This window comes from Lampetra planeri, chromosome 53 (assembly GCF_965212315.1).
Source record: "Lampetra planeri chromosome 53, kcLamPlan1.2.h2, whole genome shotgun sequence".
Lineage (NCBI taxonomy): Eukaryota > Metazoa > Chordata > Hyperoartia > Petromyzontiformes > Petromyzontidae > Lampetra > Lampetra planeri.
In genome coordinates, this window is record NC_136159.1 from 1,834,558 (window position 1) to 1,850,124 (window position 15,567).

The window sequence follows — 15,567 nt, forward strand, 5'->3', positions numbered from 1 at the left end:
ACACCCCCTCCCCTGGCCCCTCCTTCCCTGGCCCCTCCCCCCATAGGCCCCTCCCCCTTCTCGTCACACCGCCAAGGGGTGTCGCGCGGAGGGTTACACTCGCACGCCGGCGAGGCGGCGAAGCGGCCGCGTACGGCGAGCGAGGGGGGTCAAGAGATTTGAACGCGCGCGGAAGGCGATTGGCGACTGAGGCGGCGGCGGTGGTGGAGGCGGTGGTGGTGGTGGTCGTGGTGGCGGGCCGCGGTCTCTGGGACCGTCCTCGTGTCGTTGCTAACAAACAATTGAATTTAAACAACGAGGAGGAGGAGGAGACGGAGGGGAAGGGGGGATTGTTTTTTTGTTAGTTCGTTATATACAACCGCGTGCCCCGTGCTGCTGCTGCTGCTGGGGCTGGTGGTGGTGGTGGTGTTGGCGGCGTCGTGGATTACGCGGCGTTCGCATCGGCTGGGAGCTCCACGCTCGCCGCTCGCCTCTCTCCGGCTTTTGGGATTATCACGAACCCCGAGTTGTCGAAGGCGACGGGGGTTAGAGGGGTCCCTCCCCACCTCTTCCCCCCCACTACCCCCCCATCCTCCAACAACAACCACCACCACGACCAACCACACAACAACCAACCCCCTGTTTGGAATTCATGCTGAATTGTTGATGAAGTAGCCTCGGAAGGTAAGTGTCATCAAGCGTGTGGTCGTGTGTGCTCGCTTGTCAATTCCGCGGCGACGGCTTCGAACTATTCTCTCTTATCTCTCTGACACAGCGGGCAAAGTTTTAAGAATTCGGATCCGTCGTGGATGTGGCGAGGGGTGGTGGTGTGGGGTAGCTGTGACAATCTCCGTGTGTCCGCCTTTACACGAACACAAATCATCTCTCCTCTCTCTCCTCACCCACGCGGCTCCGTCGCGAACAGTCGCGACCCGACATCGTGACTCGCTCGCCCCATCATCTGCCCATTGTTCTTCACTGTCGACAATGCCTCGTGTAGTCGTCAGCCTGTCGTGGCTTCGTGTTTGGATGATGGTGGTCGTCGTCTTGCGGACTGTTAAGTGAGCGAGTGCCACCACCACCTCCTCCATCATCACCCCCTCCCTTCCCCGTCATTCTCTTCCGTCCTCTGTCGCTCCCTGGACCACGATGTCAAGTTGTGGGCTTCACCCCGATCGGTGCCACGTTGTCAATAATCGATACCTCGCGGCCCCCCTTTCATTAATAAGGGTTCACCCCCCTTCTGTAAATGTCGACTTTTTTGTTTGTGTAAAGTGGTCTCTAACACCGTTCATATCGCTCGCCCGCCCACGTGTGTGTGCGTGTGTGCGCTGTGTTATGTAGGTACAGCATTGTCTGGGGGGGGGTACATGTTGCATGTTGCATGAGGCGCCACGCTGAACGTGTTGGTCTCGCATCCCACGGGGGAGTTCAGTCACGGGCGCTTTGGTCGGCGGCGGCATCATCATCATTATAGCCACCACCACCGCAGCGGCGGCGTCATATCTCACATTCGCGGTGGATGGACACGCACAACACAATGTCTGCGTGGTCTACACCGCACACTGCACACCACACACACACCCTGCACACACACCGCACACAACACACACCGCACACCGCATACCACACACACCACACACACCGCACACACCACACACTGCAACGCACACCACACGCTGCACACACCGCACACACCACACACACCACACACACTGCACACACCACACACACTGCACACACCGCACACACCGCACACACTGCACACACCACACACGCACACCGCAGACTGCACACCACACACACCCTGCACACACACCGCACACAACACACACCGCACACCGCATACCACACACACCACACACACCGCACACACCACACACTGCACACTGCAACGCACGCTGCACACACCGCACACACCGCACACACCGCACACACCACACACACTGCACACACCACACACGCACACCGCAGACTGCACACCACGCACACACCCTGCACACACACTCCACACACACACTGCACATATCACACCACACACCACACTTTACACACCGTACACACCACACACACCGCACACTGCACACACACCACACACGTATGGTTATATAGGTCCCTGCATGTGTGAGCTTGTTCCCATGGCCAGCCGTGTTGTGTTCTGTGTCCCTCCCGAGTTTGCTCGCTCGCTCTCTTTGCCACCACCGTCGACCCCATCCATGGTGGTGACTTTGAAACAAAAACAACAGCAGCAGCAACAGTTAGGTTCTTCGCCATTCCTCCTGCCCACCCCCACCACCATCGCATCCCTCCAACTTTCTCTCCACGCCAAAGGCGCACAAGAACAGACAAGGGGGGGGGTGCTCGAGGTTGATGAGTGGAGAAAGCCCCGGAGAGAGAGGATGGATGGATGGATGTTTGGTTGGTTGGTGGAGGGGGTCCTTGCCATAGCACCTCCATTCCTCTCGCTCCTCGTTTTTTTTCCAAACGCTCTCACTCTCTCTCTCTCCTGCACACCAGAAACTCTTTGTTCGCAGTCGTGGGCAGGGCTAAGGGGGGGGGGGACCGGGGAAAATGGGGTTCAGGACTCTCTGAAGCTTTCCATTTGAGACTTTCCCCATGGAAGAAGCGTCGTGTGTGTGTGTACATATCAACAAACGCCTCGGCCACCTCCCGTCTTAAGCGACACGGGACAAAGACAAAGATCCCCCGCGTAGCCTCTGACGGGACTTGTTTGGGCCAAGTGCTGTTCGCGAGTAAGCGCCTATGAAGGTGGTGGTGGTGGGGGGGGGAGGCCAACAACAAACACGCCCCGGCCGCCTTTGTCTCCCCAGTGGCGATGTTTACACACCGGGTACCCATTTTGAGGCCGAGTCAACCTAGAGGAGGGGGGTTGGGGGGGTGATTGTGTGGCTTGTGAGCCGTGGGTTCGTAGCGCATCGCAACTGACCGCTAACGCGACCGCTCCCCCCCCCCCCCCGTGTGTGGGGAGACGCAACAATGGACATCGTTACGAACCTTTGGCACCCCCCCCCCTCTCTGTCATAACCGAGGCGTCACACTCACAACAACAACACAGCAACAACAACAACCACACCACACACACGACACGTTGCGAGCGACACGTGGATGGGGAGGGGGATGTAGCGGTGTTTTAAGCGTCCCATGTTTGTCGCTCTCATTCGCAGTGATATGAATGACAGTCCTCCCTCCGTGTGTGGTGGTGATCTCAGCCCGGTTGGTTGTGCGGCGTTATCGCGACTGTTGCAAGCCGGCCACTCCGAAAGAGGCAGCTGCTGTCCGTGTGTGTGTGCGTGCCACACACTGAGGCTGGGGTCGGTGCCGTAACGTCGGCCTTCCGCTGTGGTCACTGCTCGCATAAACGGAGGGAAATAATCAGAATGCAAGATGGAAACGATGCGACCACTGTACACTGGAGTCGGCTCGTCCCCCCCCCCCGTCCGCTGTTGTGTGGGTGTGTGTGTGTCTGTCTGTGTGTCTGTCTGTGTGTGTCTGTGTGTGCGTGTGTGTCTGTGTGTGCGTGTCTGTATGTGTGTCTGTGTGTGTCTGTCTGTGTGTGTGTCTGTGTGTGTGTCTGTGTGTGTGTCTGTCTCCGTGCTGAGCCACGCTACCCCAACCCCCACACACTCCCCACACCCCTGCCACAGCCACCCTCTTCCCTTCTTCACGCTCCTACCAAGCCACTCACGACTAACCCCCCACCCACCCATCCCCTCTGTTCTCTTTCTGCTAGAAGCATGAACCCACAGCAGCGAATCGCGGCTCTGGGTACGGACAAAGAACTGAGTGACCTCCTCGACTTCAGTGCGGTAAGGGCCGAGTGACGGCGGTGGGGCAAAGAGGGGTGGTGGTGATGGCGGTGGAGCAAGGGGGTGGTGAAGGGGGTGGTGGTGGTGGAGCAAGGGGTTGGTAGTGGTGGAGGAAGGTGGTGGTGGGGTAAGAGAGGGGGTGGTGGGGCAAGGAGGTGGTGGGGTAAGGGGATTGTGATTATGGTAGTGGGGCAAGGTGGTGGTGGTGGAGGAAGGGGTGGAACAAGGGGGGATTGGGTGGATGTTGCAGCAAGGGGTGGTGGTGGAGCAAAAGGCTGATGATGACGATGGTGCCTAGTGGTGGAGCAAGGGGGTGGTGATGCGAGGAGAGAGTGAGTCCCAAGTTCCCATACAGGGTTCATGATGATGTTTATTGCCTCTCTTGAGCTGTGCTCCTTGAGGAATGGGGGTGGCTGGCTTGCTTCTCTGCACGTGTCCGAGTTGGAATTCGGTTACGGTTTTCCCGGGATTATAAGATGCACTTCCACGTCACCCCCTCACCCCCTTCGTGTACCCCGTAGTATTCCAAAGCCAGACTTGGTGTGCACCCTGTGCAATGTCTTACAATGCATCTCGTAATGCATGCATGTGTGTATGTGGTGCTGGCCGTGCATGGTGCTGCCCACCCACCCCTCTCGTGCGCGGTGCCGGCCTTCATAGGTGCTACTCGCTAACAGCACTTGCCCCAACAGTCTGTTCAGGCTATACGGGGTTCTTTTTTTATTTTTTATAACCAAGCCGATAAGTCCCATCAGTGGGTACTGTATATTTTTCCTGAATGGTGCACAGCACGGCTCAGATTTTTTGTCGTGTTGTCGGTAGGGGATGGAGGGGGTAATGCTTGCGATGGCCACGGTAACCTCACCGTTACACTGGCCCACTACAGTGCGCAATGATCGTGCCCAAAAATTGGCTGTCGCCTCGCGGAATATCACAGCATCACCTGGCGTGCTCGTTTTTTACAAGCCGAGAGAAATGATGATTGTAAGCCAAGGGTTGCCCTGGCAGGCATTTGAACTCACGACTTCATGTTCCACGTGATTTGGGAGCATGCTGCTCCACCAACACAGTGACGTTCATGTGAATGAACGTAATATACGGTACGGTGTGTAATACAGACTTGGCTGAAATGGGTCCTTTTTTTTAAAGGACAGCGCATGTTCAATAATTTCAAGCGGTGTAATGCATGGGTTGTCACTAAAGTAAGGTAAATCCAACATACACACGGCTCAAGTGGATGTTCACCTCGGCAGCTGTCCCAAGGGCCATTCGTAAAAGCTCTTTGTGTGTTTTAAACACGGTTGCTGAACACGACTGGACCCTAGGGCCCAGGACGTCGAGCGGCCAGCAGCAAACTGCACTGTTGACGTTTTAATAGAAAAGAGTGTAACACGTTTATTGAATTGAGCAAGGTTATTATTACTGTAAGAGGTGGAGGGAGCAGTGCGAGGGAAATGACTTGCAGTGTGGTGAGTGGGTGGGTCAGTGGGCAATGGAGTGCTGTGTATGTATGTTGAATATCTTTCGCACCATACATAGCCAACCGTGCTAATTGGAGGTGGGAATCTAAACTAAACTTTTATTTTAAACTAAACTTGTTATTTTACCAGTTAAAAGCCTACTGAGTTATGTATCTCTTTTTCAGAAACGACCTGGCCACAAATGATAGCTCCACGAAGTGGCTTATCACGTGGAAATTTATAGCAGCCAAATACTCAATAAACGCATGTTTATAAATGTGGAGGAAAAACCGGATGACCCAGAGAAAAATCCACATGACTACAGGGAGAACACGCAAACTCCAAATATACAGCAGAATGCGTCAGGGTCGGGATCGAACCCACGACCTCCTGCATACCAGGCGAGGTAGTTACCATCACGCCACTGCGAGTCATTATCTTTCTCATTAGGGAAGCTTATTTTTCACACGGCATAGACACTGAGGTTCAGTATGGGAGATATTTTTCCATTTGTTTTGGATTACATCTTCCTTTAAGTAAAACAAATGTCTCTTTTAAGTATGTAAAGCACGGCATTACAGCCGATTACAGTTAAGCTGATCGAGTCAAGCTACACCACTACTGCTGCCCAGTTCACAATGCCCTGCAAGGTTTATTTTTTTAAATTTTCTCTCCTGTTACATCCCAAATGTGCTTTGGTCATGAAGGCACATGGCAACGTACAGTTCTCGGCGATCCATCGTGCAAGCCATGCTGACCATCGTCAGTACTGTAACACAGCCTCACAATAGACACGATGAAACCTCTTGGCTTCTCTCTTTAGCAGGCCTCTCACTGCCACCATGGCATTGGCTATCGAGTGTTGCCGTATTTCCCAGCTGCCAGAACTGGTACATTTTCTTAACAACGTCCGAATTTTGGCAATGCATTCACAAAACAATATCTCAATGGGTTAAGACATTTTCACGAGAGTCCTACTTTTTCAGGTTTGAAGACTTTTAATGTTTGTGTGCGTGGAAGGATATCGCACTGCTTGGAGAAAATGCGCGGGTACATGGGAAAGGACATGCTGTACTACTAGCTACCATGCTGCCCTTGCTTTGGTTATCTCCGTCATATGCTCTCAACAAGATCCATCAATTCCCACCTTCCATCTGTTTCTTTACAGGCGCAGTCCACGACACGTAGTTCTACAGCACTCTTGTCAATCCACTGCTGGATGAGGGTCTCTCCATGCCGTGCGAATCGTGGGAATTACTTGACCATACTTCACACTAATCGGTGTGACTTCGTTGCAGGAGCATAGAAGCAGGGCCATAGTACAGCAGTTGATTTTTCCGCACTGCCCTCTGCTGCTCACACATAGAAAATTTAGCCGAACCATCAAAAACTAAGATCGAATGAATGAGTTTTTTTTTTTACAGATATTAGTGGACCAGGCTGACATCATTGCACTCGCTAGACTTGAGGGCCTGGCTTACCCTGGGCTTGAGTCTAGGAAGCTGCTAGCCTTTAGGGCCTGGCTGACTCTGGGTGACCATCTGGGCTTCAGTCTAGGGTGCTGCCTCTTTAGTGTGCATTTAACACTCCTCCAAGTTACCAACCCACTTTCCAGCTTGTTATTCTCTGACATTTGCTATAGACACAAAGCAAAGCTCGAAGGTGAGCTGCACGGTGCAGGTTTTGTCAATTTTTACTTCCGTGCTTTTATGATTTAATCGTCCAGATACCAAGTGTGTTCTTGTAGCCTTTTTGGCTGAGCAATGTGTATCCCATACCCTCAACATGGCATAATGGTGTTGACTACACCTGTAATCGAGATGTTTTGTAAGTAAGGGTTTGGTGATTTATATAGGTATGTTGAACTCTCAGGCTTGCTGTGCAACACAGTGGCCAGGAGATGATAGAGCAAATGGGGTTGTGACGCCCTCTGTGCATGTCCACGAGGTTATCCTCCCCCCCTGCCCCCATGGATGTCTGTGAGATCTTCCCTGGCACTCCGGCTTCATTAAGAAAAGGAATTTGTCAAGCATCTCAATGACCATGTCCTTAAAAAAACAAGTGTCTTGATAGTATTGGTTCTTTCGGTAAAGTCACGTAGAAGGGAAAAAATAAAATAATAAAAATAAAACATAATAAAATTCTCACGACGATTCAGGTCTTCAGACGCTGTCTTTCCGACAGACCTGTTCTTCACCTGAGGACGGCTGCTTGCGTTGTGGCCGAAGCGTCGTGAGAATTTTATTATGTTTTATTTTTATTATTTTATTATTTCCCTTCTACGTGACTTTACCGAAAGAACCAAGAAGATGAATCCCTGCAGTCACGAAAGCTTTAAATCAAAATTTAAGTGTCTTGATAATTATCGGAATGAGGCTTTCCCGCAGAAGTAAATGACATCGGACCAACAGGACGGTAATTACCCACGTTTGAGACCATGCCACAGACTCGATATGTCTGAATTATCAGGCAGCACACCTGTTGATAATGTCATCGTAGCGCATTATACTATCTGGGCTCACTTGGATTCCAACTTATGAACCCTTGGACCCAGCGGGCACGCATGCTAAGTACGGGCCGCCCAGCTGCTGCCCTTCTACCGTGCAAGGTTTGCGCGAGATTAAAAGTTAGCCATGTTTAGCAAAATTTGTACTCGAGTGCATGTTAGATATTTATAGATTGTGATATGCGACTATTGTGAAAGTAAAGCGGGCTTGGGCAGGATACGTCACGTCCAAGGGATGGTGGTCGATGGGCGAGATTGGCGATGAAGGTTGCAGCCAAAGGAGGGAACGCACTCAGGAGGACAACCACCATGGAGATGGAGCCATGAAAGTAGGATGGATTATTGTGTACTGACACCACGATGGCCTGAGGTGGCCTTGACCCAGCAGTGAACAGATCGTATCACCTCCGATTTGCACGGTTTGGCTGCAAAAGAAGTTTAGCATACGTACATACAGCTGATGATGATGTGAACTCATTGTAAGTACAGTAGTTGTGTCTGGCCATATTTTTAGTGTTGGTAACTTTAAACTCTGTTTCATGAGTGTAAGTGTGCTTGTTATTTAAAGTCGCCGACGAAAGCCTTGGAGATAATGACCGTGGGCAACACAGACGGCACGAGGCAAGAGCGATTGACGGTGGCTTTGACTGCAAGGCGTTACTCGTGTACCCGGGGTTAGGCACACGAGTAGTAATGAGTTCCAGAGTTTAGCAGTGCATGGTGCAAAGGAGAGGGCAGTTCACCTGTCAGTGCAATGTGAGCAGGCAGTCTTGTGCGATGTGTATTTTTTTCACGCGTAAAAATGTAAAGACTGTGATGCAGCTTTTGAGTTTGTAGTGAGGTGTTAAGATGATTTTCTGTGAAGCCAAACTTCGTGTAAGGTCGCGTATTTTGATGACCGCTTACGAAACTAAACTTTTTATTTTACCAGGTAAGGCCCCACTGAGCTATGTAGCTCTTCTTAAGAAGCGACCTGGCACAAATAATTGCTCGACGAATTGGATTATCAAGATGTGGAAATGTATAGCGGCCAAATCAACGTTTTTTTGTTATGCAGATGACACAATAAATGATTTTTTCTCCTTTTGAAATATAACAGGATTATTGTTAAGACTGCAATGCTCAAATGTTTTATTGGCACTTAAATAACACACCATAAGACAAAGATCCCGCAGTATAGCCGTAAAAGATTGTTGGGGCAAGTGCTGTTAGCGAGCACCTATGAAGGCCGGTACTGCACACGAGAGGATGGGTGGCCAGCACCACACCCGGCCGCCTTTGTCTCCCCAGTGGTGACGTTTACACAGTGCACAAGGTACTCATTTGAGGCTGAGTCGACCTAGGGTGTTGGCCGTGAGCGGGAATCGAACTCGAGTCGCCGGGTTCGTTACGCAGCTTAACGCTAACCGCTATACTACCGCTCCCCACTACACACACACACTTACGCAGACGTACACATTGCACGCATCCCACTGTGTGGCTGGCACTCCATCACAATAAAGCGCCCCCACATCCAAACGTGCGCACGCAAAAAACACATGACGCATCCCAGCGCATTCACACACGGTACAACAACAACAACAACCGCCATTCAACACCAAGTGGCAGTGACCTCACCACAGCGCTTGTACCAGGCTAGGTTAATTTTGAGGCCGTCACGTGAAGTGTTAAAGGCTCCCTGGCAGGAGATCGGCGAGACAGGCGCCGGGGTGTTGCAGGTAAAAACGATGGAGATGATTGGCAGATGCATTGCCGATGCGCTCCACTGTGGCCAACTCGCTGTGCTTTGGTTGCCAGTGCGCCCGTTCCGGTCGCTCTGAGCCCGTGACCTCTTCTCTGCCTTCCATTGTTACCGATTTCGGTTTCAAACAAGGCAAAAAAGAATGCATCAAAAGCACACAGTCACCATCTTAGCGTCATATTACGCCCGTGTTGGCCTTCCCTGCACTGGCTTCCAGTTTCACGTAGAATACAGTTTAAAATCCTTTTGTTAACCTAACAAAGCAGCGAACCATCTTGCCCCAGCTTACATCACTGACATGCTGCAACCCATATGTGTCCCCTCAAGGTCCCGAAGATCTGAGGATGCAGATCTTCTCTGAATTCCCAGGTCGAGGTTTCAGCCTGAGTGACCGAGATTTTTCCCGTGTAGACCCTAGGCTAGAGAACGCTCTTCCACGAAGTATCAGGTTCTCTGAGTCTATGGACATTTTAAAAATGCGTCTTCAAAGCTATTTGAAATGTATTTATAATATGATAATTTCGATGCCAAGTGTCTTCTGCTGCTGCGTCCTGTACAGCGCTTTGAGATCCTTCACGAAAAGTGCTATATGAATGGAATTATTATTGTAAGCAAAACACCCACCGGCAGTTTACCACGTATTAGGCTTTCGCGACAAATATTGCCCATAATAGAGGCTTTTGGGTTTGATCGCGTTCATATGAATGCATCGTTAAACCCGCCCAACACCCGACACAGCCAAATTCGTAAGGTTTGTCACATAAATAAAACACGCCAAATCATTACTTGTACAGCACACGCACCCGATGTGTTGGCGAAGCACACTGCCTTCGATCGCCATCAAAAGCTATTTGAGCAAAACTCACCAACTGACAGCAGCAACGATGCGGTGACGGACAACTGTGGACCGGTTTCGTCATAATTGGGACTCCTCAGTAGGGCATGGTCACCGTTGCTCACTGCTGTAAAGTCTGCCTCTGAGAGCCCTTATGTGCGTGTGGCTGCTGATTAAGTAAGTAGGTTGTTTGGATTGTTTTGCTGATTTTGATTAAGTAAGTAGGTTATTTGGATTGTTTTGCTGCTACAAATTTCCACTCGATGAGCCACTGTTGAGGTATCATTTGCGGCTCAGCGGGCTTTACCTGATAAGATGAAAGTAATATTTTAAAATACTTTTTTTAAAACACGCTTTAATTAAAATTACCGTATTCGTAATGGCAGACCTCCACGACTCCAGGAAGTGGCCGCAAAGCTTGCCATAACGTATGGGGCCGTGGTGATTTACAGCCAACGTCAGTTGAGCGTGGACAATTAGACCCAAGCCGAAACATAACATGAAAAAGATCGTTAAAAAATATATATTTTTTATTAATAGAATATAGTATTGTCAACAGTATGACATAAGTATACCAAGTTTGCAGTCAATACCATATTGGGAAGTGGGTTAAAATTGAGTTACAAGATTTGAGGATACGACAACAACAACAGACAGAGTGAGTTAAATAAAAGCGTGTAAAATAGTTAACTTTTATTTGTATTTTTAAGTGATTTGTTTATCTTTTACTTTGCCCTCCTATCGTGTTTTGTACTGTTTGTTGTTTTTACGTTCTGGACATCTGTGAAAAATAGCTTTATAGCTCATTTTATTCCTCCAGTAAGAAATAAATATTCTGATTCCCGAGTACATTATAAACGCGCAACGCTTATAACCTAACGCCCTCGCCTGGTATGGAGGTGTTCGTGGGTTCGATCCCGACCCTGGCACCTGTATATTTGGAGTTTACGTGTTTCTCTCCACGTGGTCGCGTGGATTTATCTCCATGTCCTCCGGTTTTTCCCTCCACATTTAGAATCAACATGCGTCTAGAGTATTTGGCTGATATTAATTTCTACATGATAAGCCACTTCGTTGAGATATCTTTTGTGGCCAGATCGCTTCTGAAAAAAAGCTAGATAGCTAAGTGGGCCTTTACCTGATCAAATAAAAATTGTTTAGTTTAGATACCAGAGTCTCCAACTCTCCACAATGAGTGGAAATTACCAGGTCATCTGAATACATGATGTGCTTGACCAGTAGAGATGCTTCTCTGGACTGGACTCTGAATAATTGATTATCATTCTCTTGTATCTGTACCAGATGGGGAACTCCACTGGCACGGCCATGGAATGTTTCTCAAAGTACATGGTTACAGAAACGGTTGTTGTCGAGTTTGTGGTAATTGTATAAAAAAATATATAATTGTAATGGAAACAAAGCATGATTTACACTCATTATTTACAGTTAGTGCATATAAGTAGTTGAGGTTTTTTTTTAAGTTGACGAAGAATATGATCAATACATGTTACATGATTAATATACAGGGACTCCTCTCATTCCGAACGCGTTAGCTTCCAGAGGTTTGTTTGCAAGTCGATTTGTTCATAGGTTCAACTTTGCTCCGGTCAACTCCAAACGTGTTGTACAGCATCTACACTAAACACCATGAATGGCTTGAAAAGTTGTATAATCTAAGATAGCTGTAGATGCCACTGGTTCTTTATGTTCTGCAGATGTAGATGCCACTGGTTCTTCTTGCTACCACCCTCAACACTTTCACCACTCTCACGCTTCTGAGAAACGACAGGGGTTGATGATCGTGAGAAGCACAGAACGTCCTCGCGAACCGCACAGTGACAACACAATGAGACAATGGCGGTGGCGGCCCAGGCAGAAATGCTGGGAATGCTGGGTAATGACACCAGACAGCCACCGCCATCTCTTGTGCGACGGTTCAACTTACGAGTCTCGGTCCGAACAGGAAACTCGACATGTGGACAGGTTTGTTCGCATCTCTGAAAGTTCTTAAGTCAAACATTCGTAAGTCGAGGAGTCCCTGTACTCTATTTTAGCCCCAATTGTGACCTGTAAAGCCTTCAACGAAATCACCCAGAATCAACCCGATCTCGTTAGACCTCGGGAGCTCAGCGGGTTTGAGCCTGGATAGCGCTTGCATTAGCGATCGCCATGAATAACAGGTGTTATAGGCTGCTGCGGGTCCACGTGCTGGACAGCACAGGGTCGGGCAGCCAAATGCATATTTCTATACTCCCCGCAGTAAACCCCCACACTGACCAGCGCGGTTAAGTATAGTTAAAAAACAACTCTTGTAACCCGCACGGCGTGGGGAGGCCCTCATCCAGCAGTGGATTTGGCCAAGTCCCGCATGCGTATCTTTTTTTTTTTCTAATGATGAATTGATACGTTTTCCTCTGCATTAGAGAACACCGTCACGCTTTCCTCGTTATATTTAGCCCATGACTTTGTAACGGATAGAATAGGATACTTTTTCCTTGAAGGTCTTGCCGATGGGCACATGCAGTGACATTAACATGACACGAATGTGTAGTCTTTCCTTGTTGCAAAGAGGTCGTCTGTGACCACTGGCACAAAACCCGTCATTAAATTGTCCTTGATGTCCTATACCAGCGGATTCTGTTAATGTTTCTCCAACCGAGTGTGACATCGTTCACGCGTGAGGTCTCTCTCCGTAGAAGGGGTGGTGGGGGGGGAATCTCAATATTTCTCGTAAAGATGGTTCTGTGTAATCAAAATAACTCGGCACATTCGTCAATAACGCTCTGGCCTTGAGAGAAAATAATAATAGACATCGTTTAGGGCGACGACCCTTCGTGGCAAATAACTGTCAAACAAATTACATGATTCATGGGATGCGATATTCTTGGAGCAATTTTTTCGAATCGTTAAAAAAGATATTCGGGCCCAATTTTTTTTTTGCGTTCAATATTATACTCCCTTGCTGCCGTGGGAGCCTACACCTTGTCCTACCATGAGCAACGGCACTTGCCGTTAGAGTACAATTTGCACCCGACCATATTTCTTAACACCCGAACACAACTGACTCATTCGAGAGAGAGTAAATCATCGCCGGACAGGTATCCAGACAAGATCAGAGGGTAAGCCGAGATTAGTAAGAAGAATGTTTAAAAAAAAGTTTTTAAAAAATTCCTGAAAAACGACGTGACATTTTATTTACACAGTGATATAAAAACACAACAGTGATTACAAAAGGAGACGGTGATGTCTGGCAAAGCACCTGCGTCCCACTGGCATCTCAACTGCTTTAGTTTTGTCGTCATTCCCCAGCACCTCCGATGGGCACTGTTTGGCTACGTACGGCGTGGAAGAAGTTAAACGCACCGTAATGCATACATATACGGGGCTGGCCCTGGGAAACAATTTTGGCTGTCGCGGCCCACTGTGCATATTCGTGAAGGTTCACGGGTCCGGGCATAGATCCAACCAGACCACGCTTCTTTTCTATTGCTTCAAACGGCCCGAGGTGGCCAACCTGTAACCAACCAAGAGCCAAACATTACCTGTGAGTTCTGCAAAAAGCCAAGTGTGTGTTTCTATATTATCTCATACAACTTGAATTAATTATTCTTTACGACTACTGTGATAGCATGTTCTACGTGATGCCCCTTCGATAGGGCCTCATGTGGTGGATTAAAGAGCTGAATGCGGGCTCTGGAGACGCCAGGTTGGCCACCCGCTGCTCGACCGGGATCGAGGGTGCGTGACGCGCGTCCGGATGAAGACACGTTCGTAAAACGTACGAGGCGTCTGGGTGGATTTTTAACACCTTTTTGGGCGAAGTGTGTATACGGGCACACAGCCCTTCCAGCACGCCTGGCCAATGTGGAAGGGCCGACCAATGTCCTCTTGAGGCCCATCGGGATAGAGGATGCCCTCCCACCAGCAGTGACGTAAGCAAGCAACTGCTAGGGGGCTGCACCTTCACACCTTTTTACCCCGTCGGAGGCATCTCTCTCTACTGTGCAGTGACATGCTGCTTATTGCTCGAGTCCCGAATGTAAAATCCCTCATCTCGTGATTACGACACCCAAATGGCGCTGCTGGGGTATACTGTACCATAATTGGGGGGGGGGGAAACAAAGACAAACGGTTAAAGCAAATTTTTTTCCCACCCTACAAAGTTTAGGCCGTGTTGACCACGAACTGAACCTTGTATCGCACCGCGTGGATGGCGAAGGCAGCGCGGGAGCCCGCTGCCCCAAGATGGCCTCGCGAGGCGTACGCTGCTGGACCGTGGCCTCCGCGAATACACGCTGACCTTGCGTGCGTACACTTATCGCCGCACGATAAACGCCGGGTTTACGAAGTTGTAAAACTTTCTTGAGTTTAAGACGCGTGTCAGGGCAACGGCTAGCCCCTTTTAAATTGTCCGCTGCAATACTTTCTCCTCGGTGTTTTTTTGAAACTTTATTGAATGCATTTCCGTATTTGAAAACGAGGAAAACAGGAGGTCATAAATTTCAGCGGAGCACTTAAATGTGTTTTACGTTGTTTATGAGGACCTTGCTCTTGCAGACTGAAAATCTAATCGGGAATATAAACAAAGTGTTGCCTAAAACTTACGACTTGTTTGTGGAATTGGTTATTTTGTAAATCACGGTTGGAGGTGGCCCCGATTGTAAGCGCGCGTAACTCGACGCAAAGTCTCCAACCGCCTCGTTTGACGTTGGGCTTGGGAGTGCGGTGAACATTTTCTTTTTGGAAGCGAGCCCACATGCTATCGCCACACCGCAGGTGGTGCCATCTCTAAAACAATTAAAATCCCTCGTCGTTTGGCCAAGGGCCCTCCCTTGCCCTGCAGCTTCACGCAAGGTCATCCTCGGCCGCGAGCCAGGACCCAAAATATTGCGGTTGGTTTGCACTGCGAGCGGATCGATACCCGCCGTGGGCGAGCGACGTTGACGCCAATCGCTCGCCCGGCGTCACCAAAAGGGGGAGATGAGAGCCCCCTGTCGCCCTCTTGCTGGATGTCTGTGAAAAAAGAGCTTAATAGCTCACCCGATTTCTTCAGTCTAAATAAAGAATCTGATGCTGATTCTGATTTGAGCACGGGAGACGTGGATGTGTTTCCACCGTCGTGTTCTCCGGTGGCCCACGACGTTCAACTATCGAAGGGTAACGATTATTTATTCATGATACATGGGTAAGATTCTCACCGAGTCTCGAGACCCTTTTTC

General features: G+C 49.4%; 1 protein-coding gene across 5 annotated transcripts in view; it reads left to right on the forward strand.

The window, feature by feature from the left end:
* Positions 1 to 217: 217 nt before the first annotated feature.
* Positions 218 to 15,567, forward strand: part of LOC144734793 (transcription factor 12-like) — a 245,601-nt gene continuing 230,251 nt past the window's right edge. For 3 of the 5 annotated variants that reach the window (XM_078617171.1, XM_078617174.1, XM_078617173.1), the window contains exons 1-2: positions 219 to 663; positions 3,731 to 3,806. In XM_078617171.1, coding sequence (XP_078473297.1) covers positions 3,735 to 3,806 — 72 coding nt within the window. In that variant the 5' untranslated portion in view covers positions 219 to 663; positions 3,731 to 3,734. Of the gene's footprint in view, positions 664 to 3,730; positions 3,807 to 15,567 lie in introns of all 5 variants that reach the window. The other 2 variants (XM_078617175.1, XM_078617172.1) reach the window with 2 other exon arrangements.